Below are 21642 nucleotides of genomic sequence, written 5' to 3'. Positions count from 1 at the left end.
ATATAAAAAAACAAAAAATAAGAAAACGCATATACGCACACCACACATACACATACACGCACACATGCACGCTCATCGATGTTGAAACAAATTTAAATGCTTTGATACAATATCGATTTTACCAAATAAATATTTGGCAATTTTTTTATTACATTTATAAACGAATCACGCAGGATATTACTCAGATAATAACAAAGGATCCCAACGAAACTCGTTTTCGTTGGAACGCCCACACGCCAAAAGGAAATAAGCTAGGTTTAATAACGATTTCCACGATCGATCGCCGAGCAGCGTGTCTGTGTGTTTTCGTACGCGTCTTATTTATTGAAAAATCAAGAATATCGATTACGCATCGTTGAAACGTCAAATGTATCGAAGCTTTTATCGTTATCTCGTCGACGATATACAATAGAACGTATTTACGATGTACTAGGTAGAAAAAAAAAGAAAAAAAGAAAAGCAAAAAAGAATTCACAACGACGGTGCTTACATATGCTTGCGCGTACACTTTATTTTACCTGCGGTTTTTCTTTTAAAAGGTCGTAAATTGAATGCGCATTTAGGTACGTAAAAAGCATCACTTATTCGTTTATCTCGTGAGTTAGACGAAAATACAAGGCGAAGAAAATCCGAGAAGTGAATCTTTTATTTTCTTTTTTCAGTTTTTTCGTTCAGAAGCTTTTTAATACATCGATGGAAGATGTCATTTAGTTTCCAGTTTTTTTCCTCTTCCTTTTAAACGTGTCGCTATTTAACTTATACACACACACACGCACACACACATGTATGTGTGTATATATGTTTTATACTTTATATATATATATATATATATATATATATATATATATATATGTATATGTATATATCATATATTATATTATTTATTTATTGTTATTACTTTTATATAATGTATTTTTGTTTTCAATTTAATTTAATTTTCACTGAAACATTTCGAACATTTCGAAAGAAATCGTTCAGATTTCTTTATTTTTTTCTTTCTTTCTTCTTTGGTATTATCGTTATGACGATATTTATTGCAGTTATTACGAGGAGCTAGATGAATCGTGGAAATTAATTAATGGTTAAATAATATTCGCGATCACTTCAATTGGCCGAGGACAATGACGACGATGTCAACTCGTTGTTGGATATTTTCTTATTGCACCTTCCTGACTCGGAAAGTTTTTAATATCGTTCGTGAATGTAGATCGCGCGATAACGTATCCGTTTGATGTCGTTCACGTACTGCTTTGAATCTTCTGTTTTTTGTTTTGTTGGTTCTTTTTTTCTATTTTTTTCTTTTTTATTCTCTCGTTCTCTACCGACGTGATAACGAATGGTATATGGGCTGCTAGTGTACCTACGCTTTTTTATTTTTTCCACTCGACTACACTTTATTATTCTCGTTAAAAACGAACGAACGGAAAAGTGTATTAATAACGCACAATAACAATATCGTTATCAAAAATTTAATGATCGAAATTAATTATTATAATAGTGAGCATATATTATAATTATTTTTATCAGTTCCATTTGTTGAAATAAAAAAAGAATAAAACGAGGAAGAGAGAGAGGAAAAACAAACAAAAAAATGTTTCGAAGTTCGCTAATAGTCAACCATTAATTGTCAATTAACCAATTTCTATTTGTAATAACGTTACACGATTCATTCATTGGTAATAAATTAACTGGAAATATAAAGGACGAAACGATCGTATCAGATTTGTTTTGCTTTCTCTTCGGAAAGAAGTAAAGTTATAAAGGAAGGGAATATGTATCCCTGATGTCCTATTCGAAGACAGAAATCTTGTAAGAAAACAAGGCAGGGATCGTAGTAAGTACAGCTTCGCGAATGTTTACCTTTTTCTCTAGTACCTCCGAAAGATCGATTCTTTCAAGGACGTTTCGAGTAACGTGTTTTTGGATCATGCGTGTGCGTAGAAATCATAATTCTACGGTCTTGTATCATAAACAACAATTTTATTTAATTCATGAATTAAAATTAATTTATGCAATAATTATTCTTATTATCTGTGAAATTCAAACACTATTATTCACAATTTTATTTGAAGTATAATGAGCTTGTAGACGACAAAATATATATACATATATACATATATATGCATACGTACATACGCGTGTATATACGTGTATATACTGATTCAAATCGTAGAATAATTAAAAAAAGAAAAGAATAAAAATCAACCGTTAGATATCCTTTCAAAAGATCCTAGAAGCGATTATTTGCTCTTATCAAAAGTACAACCTCGCATGTTACAATTTTATTTCACATTTTCAATTTATTATTTTTTTATGTGTTTAACAAAGGCACGTTATAATCTTGGTTATGTTTACATCGAATATTTCGAAAATTTACAAACGAACTTTTATCACGTAAAGTAAAACTCAGGATTTTCCTAACGGTTTGAAACATCCCCTTTAAGTATTTAGATAACGTTTTCCATGTTGTTATTATATTCCTGGAACAATCACGGAGATTCATATATGTAAATGGGAGAATGATAAGTGGGAGAAAGTGAGAAAGTCGAGATTTCGAAGAACGTGTCCTTAGGGTATAACGAAATAAGTTGCACGCGTTTAAGCCAGTAACAAAGCTTTTAAGTTCGTCACGTTTCGTTTATACCAAAGTAATTATTCCATGATCTTTCTTACCAAACAGGAGGTGTCAAATTAAGATGTAATTAAAATTCATCAAATCCGCGAATTTAAATCAATTCGATAGCTAATCATTATTTCATTAGAATTAATTTATCTAGGTAATTGTCAGGACTAAAAAAGAAAGAAAAAAAAAGAAACAAAAAGAAGATTTTGAAGTTTAGCGTATAATATTTTTTATTACATTTCCTTTTGATACATTAAATATCCTTGCAAAACCATTTTCTATGTTAAATTGCAAATTAAACATTTAGACCGGTTGGATCGATACTTGTCTGATCAAACGAAACATAAAATTACGTAGAAAATTAAAAGACATTATAAAAATATCACAAACGTATATTTAAAAATTATCAGAAAGCCTTAAAATTCCAAGATAAATTAAATCTACTATCAATTACAATTCGAGATCTAATTCCTTTGATATTTTCAATTTTTGATCAAGTTCTCGCTTCTAACCGAGATATATTTTCCGATGTTATGCCTGTCGTCACACAGTTAGGATCGGTATAAAATAATTCTCATATTCTTCATAGGACAAAGAAGGTGATAAAAACGACAAAAATATCAGCCATAATCCGACGAACAATCACATTCGTCTCTCCTATGACGAATCTTGTTACTTGGACATTCGACCTCCGGCCGCCAAATAGGACTAATGAATTTTTGAACGTAGGTAACGTTGTATCTGTAACCATTATCCTCGTTACCCTTAACCTGACAGCTGATATTCGAGGAATTTTTAAAGAGTGTCAAAGGTGGACCAGTTACATCATCGGGTGGATATATTAAAATCTTTTCGAGACTCGTTTTACCAGAACTATTCTTTGGCTTGACGATCCTAAGATCAACCGTATTACATGGCCACTCTTTTCGTGAAATATTATTCGTTTTGATAGGTCTCCATAATTCTTGAACGCTCGTTTCACTGTCGTACCGACATTCTTGGTGTAAACGATTCTCGTTTAAAGCTTTGCTCTCTGGATTCCCTTTCCTTGTATCGAGAGATCGATTCAGAGTTTTGACTCTGTCGCAAAAGCCCTCAAGCTTCCTAATCGAATCCTTTTCAAGTTTTTTCTTCGACTTCGTATCGTGTTTCGTTTCGTGTCGTTTCATGGATCTTCCATAACGGTCGTACGGGTATTGTAAGGTTTCACGAAAGAACTCTCTACAATCGCAATCATTGTTTTCCTCGATTTCGTTCGGTCGAAAGGAAGAACGAACGTCGATCGTTCTTTTCGGCGAATCTCTTAGCTCACCGAAGGACGAATCTTTTCCAGACGGATAAGATCCGTCGGTTTTCCTTCTAGTTTTATTACGACGATAGCAAATGTCTCGCATGGTCTTTAAATTGGTAGACAATTTCTCGTAATCCTCGCTGACTTCCTTCAAACGTTCGTTACATTTCTTCCAGTGATCAAGAAACGGTGTTTTTAGAGATAAATCCTCCTTCCTTTTGCAGATATTTTCTGCAGGTTTGTCTGGCGAATCAATTCGAAAATTGTTACCTGAAAGAGAGTTCGTATGTAAGTAATTTTTATCCTCCGGATATTTCTCGTAGGTCGTCGAAAGGTCACATTTTTGACGAGCTTGGAACTGCTTACGATTTTCAGGACAACAACAACAGTCATTGCATTTCGTGTTGTTTTCTTGTTCGTTGTCGGAACAGCAACATTTCATCAATACCTTTCCCTCCTTGCTTCGTACCAACTTACACAGCTTTCGATTTCTTATATTATCGATTTTTTTGTTCTCGCAGACGTAACAAAAGTCTTCCTCGTCTTTTCTAAGATCGCTCATTCTTATACATTTTGGCTCGTAATGTACTTTCTTTTCAACGAAAGACGATTTGTCGCTTTTTCTAGATGATCTTGGAATTTGACAAGGTGTCCTTTCGAAAATTGGCATTTCCGCCAATTTTTTATCGAAGGTAACTCCCTTGGTCGATCGTGTAGAAGAGAGACTGCTAAAACTTCGAGAGGAAGGATATCGTGGCTTGGACTTGGTACACGGTGGATCTTTAAAAATCCAATCGAAGTTCTTCTCACAAATTTTCTTCTCCTCTTTTCTCTTAGACGACGACAGTACGTCTTTCTCGCAGTTGAAATTTCTCGATTTGTTTGTCTCCTCTTCGCAAGAACAGGGTCCGTTGAGCCGAGGACAATATTGGTTATTGGTCGAACCACTGAAATTACTACCGCCGCTCAATCTCTTCTGAAACGAGCTCTCGTTCATTTTATCGACGTAACGATGGACCTCCGACTCCTTCCTACCGTTCACCGCTGCTGCTTCCTCGTGATTGAGGTTAGGGTCGAAGCGTGGATTTATGTAAATTGAATCGGTCGATCGTTTTCTCAAACTCTCCTCGAAACTGTCCCTCTGAACTATCTTTCGAGTCTCCAAACGATATACCTTGTCTTTCGATCTTGGAACTCGTTGATCAGTTCCAATATCAGGCCAGTCGTGGATAACCTTGATATCGATATTACCTGGATAGTCTCTTGTCAAATCCCTTTTTATATATCGATTATACAATTTTGGAGAAACCAGACGACTAGAATGACGTCTGATTAATCTCGAACTTGGATACGTCACTTTAGGACGATGCGATTTGTTCACGCATGGATAACCAGAAAGTGGCTGAATGTCGCAATCAACGTCTGTCCTTTCCAATGGACAACAGGGCTCGCTATAGTCCTCGTTTTTTTTCCTCTTGGGTCTTGCCTTCCTGTGCCGTGACCCGAAACCTTGCTTAGTTCGCGAGGACTTCATCCTTTTTCCCTTGACACCTCTAACCGAACGTCTGACATTCTCGAGTTCCCTAACTGAGCTGCTTCTGTAATCGTCCTCGCTGCTGATTTCACGACAATAGTTCCTTTGGATATACCTGAAGTAATTCAAAAAATCTTCTCTCTTTAAACTCTCAGTCGCCTCTGTTCTTAATTGTCTTTCGTAATTGTCAAACCACCTGATCTCTTCCTCGCAATCGTCCTTCTCTTTTTTCTCCGAATGAGTCACCTCCACCGTTGGTTGGGCCATCGACATATTTAATTGACTCTCCCCGACGAAAGTTGGTAACCTCCATCAACTGACCTCTCTACGAGATGCCATCTTTTTGAGCGTCCTTCGAGGAACATCCTTTGCTTGCTTAGCGTAAAATCCTTTGGATCGTGGTTATCAGGATCGCTGTTAAGATCAAAAGGATGCGTGTTAAGGTCTGAACAGACGACTGTGATATTAGGTTATGTATATGTATGTTTGACGTTGGACTGATCGAAGTTCGATTTTTGTTCTTAAACTTAAAAATCGATTGATCTATCGATCCAATCGACAAATTTTTTGGATTTAATAGAAATTTATTATCGTTATTTCATAAGATAATTTAATATTAAAGGAATTAATTCTTAGATATTTCATGTATCACATACGTATCTAATTTACGTACGGAATAGAACGTTTGTTTTACAATTTCATTAACACGTTTAAATTATTCTTACGAAAATTTTCTTATTAAAATTTTTTTCAAGTATTAATAAATATTATACTCAATATATGTATATATATATATATATATATATATATATATATATATATAAATTAGAAAAATACTCTTTAGTTTAAAAATGAGTTTTTAAAACTAATTCTTGCTTGTTGCATAAAGTGTATCTATTGCGTTATTAAAAACCCTTCTACGAATATAGGCCAACGATTGCAAAATGCGTCTTTCCAGTAATCGTTCGTCGACGCGTGCCGTAACCTATAAAGAAGGAATCCCACATCCTTGCTATAAAAAAAAATGACAGAAAAAAAGAATTAAAAAAAGAGAATGTCTAACGTAGAACATAAAGTGAAAAGTGTATGAAAATCAAGCTAAGATGCTCCTGAGTTCATTGAGTTCTCCATGAAATATCGAACGGTTCGAAGAAGAATGAAAGGTAAAAGAAAAAGAAAATCGGTATCAAACTTTGTTAACAACTTTCCAAGTCGATTAAAGTAACGCGTGAATAAATGGAAAGTTACTTTTCGGAACAAGCTTGGTTTTTCTTCCGTTTTTTTTTTTTCACAAAAATGAGAGTAACGGAAATTCGAAAGAAACTTTAATAAATTTTGAGCAGATATTTTAGCAAAAGATAAGCTTGATTTATTAAATCTTTTATCATAATTGTCTAACGTGAAACTAACAACTCCGACAAATGAAAATAACTTAATAAGCTAACATTAGTGCTTTCTCTTTTTTCTTTTTACAGTTTTTAATATTACTTGATAGATTTTTCCTACAGGTGGTTAATCGGAACGATTCTATCGATCTTTTCTTTTATCCAAGCTTTCATAGAATTAAAATGTAATATTAGAGTTATGGAAGAAATTTCGTTGGCTATGCTCGTTAATGAGCGAACCTTCTAAGCTGAGTGACATTTAACCCTATAACCGGAAGATGAGGTGACCTCGCTGACGGTAAAGGTAAAGCTCACTTGTTCGATAAATATGTAAGCTATTTTCTGTCTCTCAGGTATAGTAAGATACAAGTACATGAGAAACGGCTTGGGCACTCTTTTACTTTTAGTTTTGTAGGTACACACACACATACACATACATGCATCTATATGTGTGTGTGTGCGTGTGTATATATATCGGTAATCAGTCAAGGAGAGCTCATTTATATATAACTATATTACTACGTGTACTTACATGTTTACCATCTATATGTATTCACATATGACGTAAATCATATATAATACGTATATATCGTACATATGTCATATTTTCATGTTTGCTCGATACCTAAACCAAGTTTTAATACATGTGTCAATGTAATCAATCGCATTAAAAAAAAAAAGGAAGCCACGAATGACTAGCTTGTCTTTCGTCGATTTCTTTTTCAAGATCGTAAAAAGGCTCTCTTTGCAATCGCTTACGAGCACTTCTTGCGACAAATCGTTTTCGCTGATCGACCACTTGTCCGATAAGTATAAAATATCTAACTCCAACTATTACATACGTACTCGAGAGACAGAGAGTTAAGTACTATAGATAAAGATCATTCTTAATTTCTGCTGCGTGGTCAACTGGGAGAACGTAACCGAACGATAAGATTGATTGCCGTTTACTCGAAAAAGGAGCAACGAGTTGAAGTGATGCTCTACAAGAGTATTTTTAAATCTTGCTCAGCTATAAAATGGTGTACTTGTTCAACGTTTCCCGGATGGGCGTGATTATAATTTGATAAATGTGTTCATAGTATCGGAAGAAGAAAAAAAGACAAATGCAAAGACAAAAAAGATAAAGAGACTGATGCTCTTCGTTTATTGTATTATTGTAATACTTTCTCTCTCTCTCTCTCTCTCTCTCTCTCTCTCTCTCTCTCTCTCTCTCTCTCTCTCTCTCTCTCTTATTCTCTTTTAAACTAATTGTATCCGATTAAATCGTACTAAAGAATTCGTATTTTAATCTAGGCCACTGCTCTAGCGAAAATCGTTAACGAAATTAACTCGCCATTGCGAGATCGGGAACAACGTTGTATACGAATTGTTTGCGTAGCCGCTTCTCCTTCCTCATAGGTCAACCATTAATGTAATATATCTCGTTAATCGAGACGATATGTAATTATCTTCGCTGTATCCTATGGTTAATTATATCATCCATCTCTCATGCCACTTCATCGTTTCGCGTGTTCGTGTCCTTTATTATCTATACAATAATAGAAAAATAATTTCGATAAAACTGTATATAATTATTACTTACGAGTTCTAACGTTACTTACTTCTTCTTTCTCTAACGTTCTAACTTATCTCTCCTTTTTCTTTTCCTCGCCTTGAAGTTTCATCTTGTTAGCAAGAGTTCGTCTTCGTTGATTATTCGAACAAATATCGTGTTGGTATAAGCGTTTATGCGTTTGCAGATATACAGAAGACAAGCAGCCGAAATTGCATACGAGGATTCCACCCTCGGCGATTCTCTACCTACGTTCCTGATGTTCTGGAAATTTGATTCGGTCGAAACTCCCATCGCTATTCAATGTATGCCGCAAGTAAAACGACACACGTGCGATTTACTTGCTGCTTCGCAGTCACAAACGTATTTATCAGAGTTCTGCCGTCTAACCTTGCTTTATGTTTCGCCATAAAGTCACGCCCTATTCTCTGCCTACACGGTGTTCTTCGTTCGCACGGAAAGGAATCCGTGATAATCGAATTATGTTCGGATTTAACAGTCCGCTTGATTCATCCTTAATGAGAGGGAGAAAGAGAGAGAACAAATTTTTTTCTTTGGAATATTAATTCAGGAATAAATGAAAGAATGAAAGAATTTCTTTAATTCAATATAATTCATTGAAATGTAAGGTAAAATAAATGAAATTATCAAATCGTTCATTAAATATTATTTAAATTAATTATTCAAAATAAACCGATATACATATCATATACAATGTTTAGAGAAAAATGTATTTAAGAAATGATCAAAGATTCAAATAATTTTTTACATTTAATTATCAAAGTGTAAGTAACGAAGAATATTAAAACGATAACGGGTAAAATTTGAATATTTTCGACGGTCGTATCTTACATTTACAAGCAGACATGGGATTCTTTATCGAGCCTGGAAGCAATGAACTTCTTTTCTCGCGTTAAGACCCTCCGCATTAAGTCTTACTTAGCCAGATAATTTGAAATTAAAGTTAAAATACTGGCAATGCGGTAGGATTAAAATAAAATAATTTAAGAATAAATATACTTGAACGATACGATTTAACTTTCGTTATCTCTCGAGAGACTTGTTAGAGAAAGGTAAATAGATAGTACGCACACATATTTTAGAGCTACGATCGATTGGCATCTTTTCTTTTTCTTCTTTTTTTCTTTTTTTATAGAACATTGGATCGAAGGGCAACTATTTTTCCAGGGAACGTTGGACGATGGTTCATTGAAAAAAAAAAAGAGAAAAAAGAAAGGAAAAGGAAAAAAAAGAAAAATCGAACTCGACACCATTTTCTCGAGATGAGTTAATGCAAACATAGTCCATGTTCTTCTCTGATGATGATAGGCGTGGGTGAATCAGGGAAACACGTATTGTGCGAGAGCTTCATACTATCCCTTTACACGCATCGTTCTCGTTACACATGCAAGCCATGTAAATAACAACGCAAACTTGGGAACAATACGAACTAGAGATCTACATACGCACACGGATGAATTATTTCTTCTCTTTTTGTTTTTCTTTGACCTTTGTCGAATCACTGAAATATTGCTGAATATATATATATATATATATCCCTTTGCTATTTATATCTCAAGAGAGAACATATTCTTTTGAGAGATATGTTGAAAACAAAAAATATTGCAACCTAGAGATTCATCCGAGCATCTAAATATTCTCTTTCCAATTCAATGATTGCACCGACTCTGTGCCTACAACATACAGTATTCTCCTACTTAATTCTTGAGCTAAATAAAAGAAAAGTTATTATTAATTATTTCATACATTGAGACATATCTGATACGTGGTTTATTAATAAAAATTATTTATAATCATTTTTTTTAAATATAGTCTACTCCTTTGCATTGTGTTGCATTTCTATGTTGTACGAGATGACATAGGAAAATATTTAATTACAAAATTTTATATTTTCGTTAGAATAAACTATGTGAAATAGAATATACATAAAAAAAATGAGAAGTGTTAACAAATATCACTTTATAATAATTAATCTAATTCATTCATCTTTATTAATACAAAATATGAGAAATGTGTGATACGAACGGGGTATATTAATTAATTTATAAAATAATAAGTAATATAATAAAATACGATGTTGACGAATTAAATGTTTCAACTATAGCTAGTTAATAGAACGAAAGACGCTTCAGAAAAGGAAAAAAAAAGAGTAAACTACGATAACGCCTCTCGTGATAGAAAATCCTGGATCGTCGACTTTAAAATCGAAGAGTCTGTCGGACAAACTCGCTTTCAGAACGATTACACGAGCGACCGGCCCGTAGCGAGAAACACAAGCTCTCACAACGAGCGCTTCTCTTACGGTGTTGTAATACCACCGATGGTATCAATCGACTCCCCATTTCACCCTCTTTCACCTCTCTTCCATCTCTCTTTCTCGATAGAGTATCGAAGTCATCCTTTTTCTCTTCTATCTCTCTCCCTCTCATTTTCGCCCCGTTTATTCTACATGAGCAACGTAGCAAGCTACTCGAGAGTCCTCAACTGCTCGTGCTACTACAACCCTTATATAAACTTTGTCTATGATTAAATTTTACACGAGAAATTTTGATCCTAAAAATAATTCTAAACACGAAACCCAAACACCGATGAATATTCGCCTAAGGGTGTGTAATGGTGCTGTCTCTCTCTCTTTCTCTCTCTCTCGCTCTCTCTCTCTCTCTCCCTCCCTCTCTCTTTCTCTCTCTTTCTCCAACCGCATTGAATTTTCTCTCAAAACATGCTTGGAATAAAGAGACTCAATGATTACGATGTTACGTATGCGTATTCTCGTGTTTAATGAGAGCTTATGTAATAATAAGGAGAAATTATTTTATGATTTCGTTCAGAAAGTGTTAGACCGACGATTTTTGAAGTGTTTCTTTCAGATAGAAATGTACGATGATTGAAAATGGAATGGATAGGGTTGATAAAGAAATATGTGTAATTATCGACTTCGTTGTTTTCTTTAGAAAAAACAAATATATTCTTATTCGAGTTCAAAGATAGAAATAGAGCATTGTATATAAAGACTTGTGCGTGTGTATAAACTATAAATAAAAATAAAAATTCAGGGAAAAATATAAAACATTACGACTTTTTTTAGATATTAAACATATTGTGAAAGATTAAAATCCTGATTATCAATCAAAAATATTTCGTATGTTCGAGATGTCATAACCGTAAAGAATTTTGAATGAAACAATCGACATGTGTGATCCACGTGAAAGCTTATGTCTTCTGTCTGTTGAATGTTATATAATAATTAACGAGTTACATGTTTTTTTTTTTTTTACAGAGAAACGAACCTTTTGTACCTTGTACAAAGAAAAAAGAAAATAAAAGAAATAGGAAACCGAAGTTAGATCATTTTTTTCTTTCGTATAATTTTAGCCTTTCATTTAGTCAGATTAATTAATTGTAGGTATAATTCGGGATAAAGAGAAAATGAGAAAAGTTCTTTTTTTTTGCGATATAATATATGTATGAACATTTGTGAATATGATAATATTCGTGTTCTTTACTTTTAGAACTATACTATGCCGAATAAAAATGTAATTTTTTTATATAGTCATGACAGAAAAAGAGAAAAAGAGAGAGAGAGAGAGAGAGAGAGAGAGAGAGAGAGAGAAAGAGAGAGAGAAAGAGAAAGAGAGAGAGAGAGAGAGAGAGAGAGATTGAAGAAATATGTAGATAACTTAAATGTCAATGCGTTATTCCCAACGTTTGGAATAATTTTGCATTTCACAAATGCTCTGGTTCGTTCACCGTTTAATAGTAGATTTTAATGAGATGTCAACTCGACTTGTTATTTACGGTTCTTTTTTCTTTTATTTATGTTGCTAATAAAATATGACGATTTCTTGGAAATGTTTCATCTCGTAAAATAGAAAGAAGAAAAAGAAAAAAAGAAAAAAGGAAAATAGAAAGAAGAAAAAAAATTATGAATTTATCTTAGGTGACATAAAACATTCTTACATCTTGCGTAACTTCTCTTTTCAGGAACTTCATTTTATGCTTTGTGCACGCACGAAGATTATCCCGTTGCATCGTACCGTTCCGAAAGGAAACAGTAACGATGAAAAGTCAGTCGTGATACAAAATTCATACCGGAGAGAGAGATAGAGTTCTATGCATGAATAATGTTTTTTTTTTTCTTTTTTTTTTCTTCCCACGTTTATACTTCGTAAATATTTGCATGTTATACGACGTGTCTTGTGGTAACCTTTCATCGGTTTTCTTGTAGTCATTACAGCGTTGACGTCGTCGAATCATATCATTCGACTCTAAAAAAAATCTGAAAACAAAAGAGAAATATATTACATAAATTCATATAATAAGATCATTAACTTAACTATGTAGTAGTACGCTAAGGAGAGACAATCGAAATGCGGTATGTTCGACCCATCGATAAATTAATTAACACGTTAACGAGCTCAACGTGACTCTCATCCTCTCATCGTCAAACGAGAGCTTCACGGATTCTATAATTTATAATTACAATAATAGTAATTTGTTAAATCACATTTCTCGAATATCTCGACACTTATACGTGCTTGGGAAAGATCAACGGGAATGTACTTATTCTTTCTTCTTCGGAAGGAATGCGAAAATCGAAGGCACGCGATTAAATCCAACGCGAAGTATCATTATCCTCTCGACGATGTTGGTTAAAAATAATTCACCGAATGAGTCCAATCAGCGGAGCGTCGGCTCTCGTTCGTCGCTGTAAAAAAAAAGGGAAAAAGAAAAAAAAAGAAAAAAGAGAAAAAATGCGTTAAGAGTCAACGCTTTAATTGCATGGATACGAACGAGCTCTTATAAAGATTCGAGAAGAGATATAAAAAAAAAAGAGCAAGGTTATACGTTCATTGTGGACGCTAGATTTTTCTTTTCTTTTTTATTTTTTTTTACAACATTCGCTATCGGTCGAATTAACTTCGACCCCATGAAAATAATAGAAAACGATTGAGTTCTTTTGAGACAAGTACATATATATATATATATATATATATATATATATATATATCAAAATTTTGTCACAATCATTGACATTTTGTATCAATTATCTTTCCATTTTGATAAAAAAACTCGGTTGAGATAGTTCTCGAATAGCAAACATGTAACTATTTTACAAATAATTACGATTTTACTGATACTTGCTTTTTTATAAAACACGTAACTTGAATCTTCAGATTCTTTTCTCTTTCTCTTATTTTTTTTTCTTTTTTTTTTTTTTTTGTTAACACGCGTGAAACGATATAATATCTTACTTGAATTGTAACAGAAAGTAAGTATTAACAATGTAAAATAAACAATAACGATTGTTTGTTACAGAATGTTCATCAGCTCGTTGATCTTACTCGCAGCGTCGATCGTTCTTTCGTTTGCTGAGGATTTGTCGTCGAATGATGCGCTCTCTATCAAACGTGCTCCGATGGGTTTTCAAGGTATGCGTGGTAAAAAAGATGAGCTGTCGTCTATTCAACACGATGGTCTATCTAAAAGAGCACCCATGGGTTTCCAGGTAAAATTTTGTTATTCGAAAAGAAAAAGAAAAAGAAAAGAAAGAAAAATGAAATAAAGTAATTTGTATGTTTTTCGATTTAAATTCTTTTTTTTTTAACTCTATGCAAAATATATTCAGGGTATGCGTGGGAAAAAGGATTTAATCAACGAGGACAATTTTCTACATGAGATAGAAACATCTGATAAACGAGCACTTATGGGATTACAAGACATGAGAGGAGAAAATAATTTTCTAATTCCTGATTTCGAGAATGCTTATTTTCAAGATAATTATGAGAAGCGAGCACCAATGGGATTTCAAGGTATGAGAGGAAAGAAAGCTATATTTGATGAGGAATATTACAAACGTGCACCAATGGGATTTCAAGGAATGAGAGGAAAGAAATCTCTCGAAGAAGTACGTATACGTATTTAATCGTTACCTTGTAAGCGAGAGCTTATTGTTTAATATTTTGAGTGTTACGATAGTAAACGTAGATGTATGCCAGTATTTAATCAGGCAGGAATGATTTCGTTATTATATATATATATATATATATATATATATATATATATATATATATAAGCATCTCAGGATGTTCCACGCAACTGGAACAAGTGTATTTCCTAAACTATTCAAAGTAGAAAAAAAATGTTATGAAGTTAAATAGTGTTATACGATGTATAATACGTAAATAATTTTATGCACTTTTATGCATTAGTATATCAGAAGAATGTAACTGTACTTTTTTTTTTAATAGCTGTATCAATTAATAATTTTTTTATGTTTCACATAAACATATCAACATATTTATTCATGCTCTAGACCTATACGTTAGAAAGTTATTACTTGTGGTATCACATACACACACACACACACACACACACACACACACACACACACACACACACACTATGAAAACAATTAAATCTTCATTTTGTTTTTTTTTAATAAATATAAAAAGTTCATCGTTTAAGTCTTCCGCCAATTATTTTAATAATGTACTGAATATATATATATATATATATATATATATATATATATATATACATATATATTTAAAACAAAATTATTGAAAATTGCATCATTTTTGAATTATATTATGACACGAAGTCCGTGTGGTTTATTGATTTATCAGTCTCACGATTGAAATATTTTTGGTACTTAAAATGAAAATTAATTCGTTTCGTAATGCAAGATTAATATAATAAAACGACGACTTATTGATCTATCTACCTGTGTATGTAATTCATATATGATCAATAACGTTTTTTATGATATATAACGTGGATCATCAATAATGATTTTAAAATGCGATCGACGCTCGAATAGGTACTAGAGGAGATCGAGAAGAGAGCGTCAATGGGATTCCAAGGTACGAGGGGTAAGCAAACCTACTTGTTCGACTATCCAGAAGAAAACGAGAAACGGGTATTGCCGATGGGATTTCAAGGTATACGTGGAAAGAAGGAAGCATTCCCAATGGACTGGGAGAAAAGAGCTCCCATGGGATTTCAGGGAATGAGAGGAAAGAAGACTCTCTACGATGAAATAATAGAGGAACTAGAAAAACGTGCTATTATGGGTTTACAGGTAAATTGGTTAATCATTATGTTATTATGATTACTATATCGACCTTAAAAATTATCAAAAGAAACGTTTACGTTTATATTTTTCTGTTTGTTTCTTTTTCGAAAATGGAAAATCGTCGTTCGGTTACATACAAATAAATTTGATTTCAATAATTTTTAGGATATTCAAGGAAGGGAGGAGATTAATGACAATTACGTGGATTCAATCGATTACGAGAAAAGAGCGCCCATGGGTTTCCAAGGTATGAGGGGTAAAAAGGACGGTGACAAACGTGCACCTATGGGTTTCCAAGGTATGAGAGGCAAACGGAACATCGTACAACTTTATGGAATCAATGGAGAAGCAACACAGGCGGAATTCCAAGGTAAATCTCTACTGTGGATATATTTAATGAATAAATAAATTAAGAAATAGAATTTTGATAACCTTTTTACTTTTCGGGATGCTCTGTTATTTTCTTTTTCTTTTTTTTTTCTTATTACTTTATTGGTATAAAAAAAATAGGATAGAGTAATTCTTTTGGTCGATGGTATATACGAAAGTAAAAATAGACGAAGAGAAAGAGAGAGCACTTAGATTAAAATTTTTTCTATGGCGGAACTAAAGAGAAAAGAAAAATATATATATAAATAAATAAATATATAAATAAATAAAAAAATTAACAACCTTGATGACCATGGCCCATTCTTGAAATATTTCTTCGAGCAGGCGACACAAACGATAGAAGAGACGGCATATTGTCATACCAATTTGAAAAGCGATCGCCCTACCGATATTTCGGGATCCGTGGTAAGAAAAATCCACAATGGGAGATTCGGGGAAAGTTCGTAGGCGTGAGAGGCAAAAAATGGGCGAAGGCTCCGTACGTGGACAACGGCAGCCTCAAAAATGTCTTTGATAACATCAAAAGGATCGACGTGAAGACGGGCCCGACGGTAGCATTAGGTAATTTTAGAGTTCGAATCAAAGGATATATATATATATATATATATATATATATATATATATATATATATACACACACACACATATATAGATATATAAATAAATAATTCAATAATTATTATAAAAATAGATTTTTCATACGAATTACGCTCTTTTATGATTCTTTCTTGTCTTACTCGAATTTGTCGCTTCTCTAAAAAAAGAAAAAAAAACAGAAAAAAAAGAAAAATGAATAATAAGAATAGTAACAATTATCAATAAAAGGGCCATTGTCATTCTCTCTATCGACATCTATTAAATTTTATTCTGTAACATTTTAGGAAATAACTTTTTTCATCTACTGGCATATATTTTCTCTAGGTTTTCAAGCTCTCTTCTATCATATTTGTATCAAACTTTGGAGTTATTAAACTTTATTTAACTGACATTCCAAATATTTACAACTTTTCCATTAATATTCAAATAATCTTTTATTCTCCATCGATACCAAACAGCTTGTTTAAAATTACAATATTTATATCTTCGTATTTTTATTTTTATTCTTTATTTGTTTTCGTATCGTTTCGTTTTATGTAGTATTCATATGTAACATCCATAACGAATGTTACTACATATATACATATATATATATATTGATTATTCGTTAAAATTGAAAATTTATTTTAAGAATATTACAGATTCTGTAATTTATTTTACATGATTAGTAATATCGATTATATTAAATAATATATTATTCAAATAGGACATTTGTTAAAAGAAAATATAGAATAATATTAAGGTAAAAGTAAATAATCCTTTTTTTCTTTTTTTGTTAAATATATCCGAAATAAGATTAAATTTCAAAATATCAGTTACCTCACTCGTTATTTATTATTCGTTGTAGAAATCGAGAAGTGCTCACATCCATTTTCCATAAATCGAAAAAGAATGCATGAGATTTGTTCATATTTTCAATTTTCTCTCTTAAAAAAAGAAAAAAACAAAAGAAAATAAAACAAATTTTTAAAATATATTCTTTTCAATTTATCACTTTTTAGATCCACTCATAAAATGGTTTAATTCATTTTAAATTATTTTAAGAGTGGATTTTTTAAGAAAACAAGATTTCAGATGTTTAATCGTAAAAATATTTTGAAATTTACAACATATGTATGTATCTATCTTTTACTGTATATATGTTTCATTTACGAGTACCAAAGTATTTCTTTTTTTATTTCATAATGAAAACCCGGAGAAGCATATAAACCATGTGACATTTTCACATAACTGCGTATTATCTGAACACCGATGACGAAACAATAATAACGCAAGGACTACTTTAAAAGTTTCTCCTTCGTTGTGTATGTGTGTATGTATGACGTGTGAATATGTATAGTGTCTGTTTTCATCATCGCGTATATTTTGTGTGTATGTGGGTGTATGATTGAGTCGGTACATACTTTGAGCTGGTATTGTTTGAAGCTCTCTAACTCCATTGTTTCGTTTATATGAAGGTATCATATCCTGATAATGAACCACCAATGAAGGAAACTTTCGAAATTCGATAATTTATGTGAAAGCTCTTAATCGGTCTTAAAGCTAAGAAACTATGTATTACTTTCATAGATACTACGAATTCTAACTTAATATCGAATTTCTTAACTCAAATTTCTTAACTCGAATTTCAAAGTTAACTTTGTGTCTTCTATTCTACACGAATATGATCCAATCTACATGAATAGTTTCTAATTTTACCTGAAAAAGAATATATATATTTATATATGTATATTTATATATATATATATATATGTCTATATATACATATCTATATTACATATATATGTAATATACATGTATATATATGTGTATATATGTAATATATACATATATATATATTAATACGAATTTCGTGTAAATAAATAAATAATCTTTATAGAAATGCATTTTCATTAAATGTTGCGAATGATTCGTTGTTATTTATTGATAGAAGAGAGATAATAAAAAGTAGAATATACTGTTAATACGAAAGAATTATTAATACGTATGTTGTTTTCTGTTACAGACGCCCAGTAATGGCACCAATTGTAAATCTTACAATCGTTACAAGCTGTCTCCCTTAAGTTAAGTCGACCTATTTGACAAAAACGGCGAATTACGGACAGGGTGAGCCGAATGCGAAGTTTAATCCGTTGATTTCAACTAGAAATAATTATTAGAGCACAAATTTTTTTTTTTTCTTGTCGTAGTGCTTTACTATCTAGTCAATATAACATATAATAGATAATTCATACACCAAAATGAACAAAAAAAAGGACAAAAAGAAAAAAGGAAAAAAAAAAGAAAAAAAAACTAAAATAAAAAAGAACCACCTCATTTAACTTGCATTTCCCCAAAGGAATGCAGATGCTAGAATCAAAGAACGAAAAAAATTGTGACTGTTCATGCGAAAGCACTTTGAAAAAAGCCTATATCAGTATTATCGTTAACTTGAGCGATTACCGATTATTTAAGAGTGAGAGTGAGAGAGAGTGTATGAAAAACTTAAAGAGAGAAAGAGAGAGAAAAAGAGAGAATGTATGAAAAAGTTAGACAGAGAGAGAAAGAGAGAGAGAGAGAGAGAGAGAGAGAGAGAGAAAGTTACCTTATTTTTCGTTCCTAGACGTATAGTAAGAGGCTATAGCAAAGCAATTGAATGTCCCAAATCCTAAACAAACATGCATAACAATGATATGAATATAAGAGTAAATGGTAAAAAACAAAAGTATTTAATTCACACATATACACATATACACAACATACAAGAACATATACATAAATATCAGGTGTTTCATTTTAAAAGATATGCTCGAATGTCTCTGATCTTACTGGTTTTACGAACAAATGTTTCAAATAGAAGTTGTTACGTTTCGAAGAGAAAACGTAATATATATTACACTTTCTTCTTAGAAGACGTTGTTGTCAAGATACGAAAATCATAACAATTTTTTTAAATGGATATCTGGAGCTAACAAAAGTTATGGAGAATATCAATACGAGTCCAACCAGCACTTACATTGTACCTTGTCATTGATATTTCATCAAGTTATGGCACTTTGAATTTTAACGTGATCAATTTTCGTGTAAATATTTTTCTGATAACCGATGAATTCAGCAATCAATTTTTCTTTTTTCTTTTTTACTTTATTTATCTGTGCTTATACATTTTTGAAATTGTAATCACTAGAAACACATCAGAGGTCACAAATAATATTATTATAATTACTTCATAATATTATAATTTGATAAAATATCGATAAACTAAATACTTATATTGTAGATACTCTTTGAATCCGTAGTGATATTCTTTACAACTTCTATTTGGCTTAAAATATACGTTTACGTTCCAAAAAATTATTATAACTTTCGTATGTAAACAATAGCATTCTTTATAAAATAGTTATAATAAATTTCTTTCTCAAAATACTAGTAATTCTTATATGAAAAATTTAGTTATTAAACTAATAGAAATAGAGATATTTGGCCATATCGTTTAAAATGAGTAGCCTATGTAGCGATAGATAGGAACTATATTTTTCTCTGAATGTTATAAACTAAATATATCTATATCTATATTTGTGTACCTCGCAAAAGTGATATTTTTCTTTTTAACATATATCATACTTTGGTCATCTGCAATGCTACACAATATCTGTGTATCTAATTTAGTCCTAAACATACCATTATTGGCAAGAATTTATCTTATACTAGTATTCATATACTATTAAAAAATCTGAACTATATACCTCCCTATATAATTTCTTAGAATAGCAAATGCGAGTCGAAGTTGAAGGAAACTATTACCAAAAATATCAAACTGATGTGACAGGATGGAATGGAATAAGTGTCATACTACTTTACATTTCTTATGCAGCTAATGTACCTGAAATGCACAAATTACTTTTCTCTGTACCTCTTCAAAAATAATCGCTATTCCTTCTACAAAGTGGGATGTTTTTGGTGAATGCTTCTAGTAAGCTCGATCAGCGGATTTCTTAGGCTGGAAGAGGAACAAGATTGCTTTGTACTTTAATTCTTAATCCTAGTCCTAAACATAATCTAATATAGTCTTACATATTTTATGATTAAGGCACAAATATAAAAAATCTTTATTCGACAATGACTAGCATTATATGAAAGAAAAAAGTCTTTATTAGGCTAATGAATCTATCGACAAGTTAGTTGAAATATGTCCTACAATATTCTATAACTACAAATTGTAGATTAAAGAAAGTATCTCCTAACAATAAGATGCACTATTATCATATGCTTGGTGACCAAAGTATGGTAAACAAATAAAGTAATACAAAAGATTCTAATATATTTTTTTCATTTTTTTGAAATTAAACTGTAGCAGATTCTTTAATTGAAATTTTCTGATTATAAAGAAATATTTTTATATTCAGTAATTTTTTTTATATTCAGTAATATGTAAATATACTTTAAGACATGATTTTTAATTTTTTGTAACATTACTTATTAATTATGCTTTTATTTAACATTTCATTCGGATAAATTATTATATGTATTAATGATATCCTGTTATGTAACAAAAATTGTAAAATAACTGGAGTCATAGTACCTAACAAATTTAGCAAAATATACTGTCATACATCTCACATATTATTGAATGTTAATGAACTTTGATTTTTTCTAATCTATGCTAAAACGTAATTCATAATCTTAAAATATACCATGTCGTTCAAAATTGATTCTTTGTTTACCTGTTAATATTTCTTTACAAATTTATCTAATAGATCAAGTTTACTTTTTAATTATATAATATCTTATATGAACATTTAATTATTAGCTACAATGAATTAAAAATAATTCATGCAAAAATATGTTCCAATATGTTGTATTTTGGGTGAAATGATTGACTGGGTGCTATGATGAAAAAACTATAAAAGTGTATATAACGCAGAGAATAATTATGACGATTAGTAAAATGATTATTATGTATGTACACATATCGATGTACTATATAAATATATGTCTACGTACAATTGAATGAAGAACATATCAATAAATATAATTCATTATATCCATCCCCCATTCTTATTGTGTTGATATTTTATTAATGATATATACTATTTATTATTGGAAGTCTTAAAACTTATCAAATATACTTGCAAATTTATCAGTTGTTTTTTACTTACTTTGTTGCATTTGTCGTTTTGTCTCCAATCGCA

The 21642-nt window shown here is 31.5% G+C and overlaps 2 protein-coding genes across 4 annotated transcripts in view; one reads left to right on the top strand and one right to left on the bottom strand.

Moving 5' to 3' along the window:
- The window catches only part of LOC127065432 (tachykinins), a 44960-nt gene extending 23370 nt beyond the window's left edge, over positions 1-21590 (top strand). Inside the window, exons 2-7 of one of the 2 annotated variants that reach the window (XM_050997762.1) lie at positions 13726-13915; positions 14036-14314; positions 15230-15490; positions 15650-15854; positions 16199-16435; positions 18477-21590. In XM_050997762.1, coding sequence (XP_050853719.1) covers positions 13727-13915; positions 14036-14314; positions 15230-15490; positions 15650-15854; positions 16199-16435; positions 18477-18487 — 1182 coding nt within the window. In that variant the 5' untranslated portion in view covers position 13726 and the 3' untranslated portion in view covers positions 18488-21590. The remainder of the gene's footprint in view (positions 1-13725; positions 13916-14035; positions 14315-15229; positions 15491-15649; positions 15855-16198; positions 16436-18476) is intronic. The other variant, XM_050997763.1, reaches the window with a different exon arrangement.
- On the bottom strand, positions 2855-5720 carry LOC127065424 (uncharacterized). 2 transcript variants are annotated; one of them, XM_050997741.1, is made up of 3 exons: positions 5645-5720; positions 4281-5563; positions 2855-4184 (listed from the first exon to the last, which is right to left on the bottom strand). In XM_050997741.1, exons 1-3 carry the CDS (start codon positions 5713-5715, stop codon positions 3244-3246), a joined length of 2295 nt encoding a protein of 764 aa, XP_050853698.1. In that variant the 5' UTR covers positions 5716-5720; the 3' UTR covers positions 2855-3243. The 2 variants fall into 2 exon arrangements, with proteins under 2 accessions (XP_050853698.1, XP_050853697.1); XM_050997740.1 differs by having other exon boundaries at positions 2855-5563.
- Positions 21591-21642: the final 52 nt, after the last annotated feature.

The sequence above is a fragment of the Vespula vulgaris genome, chromosome 7 (genome assembly GCF_905475345.1).
Source record: "Vespula vulgaris chromosome 7, iyVesVulg1.1, whole genome shotgun sequence".
Classification (NCBI taxonomy): domain Eukaryota; kingdom Metazoa; phylum Arthropoda; class Insecta; order Hymenoptera; family Vespidae; genus Vespula; species Vespula vulgaris.
Note: the sequence above shows the minus strand (reverse complement) of the source record. Positions and strands in the feature narration are given on the sequence as shown.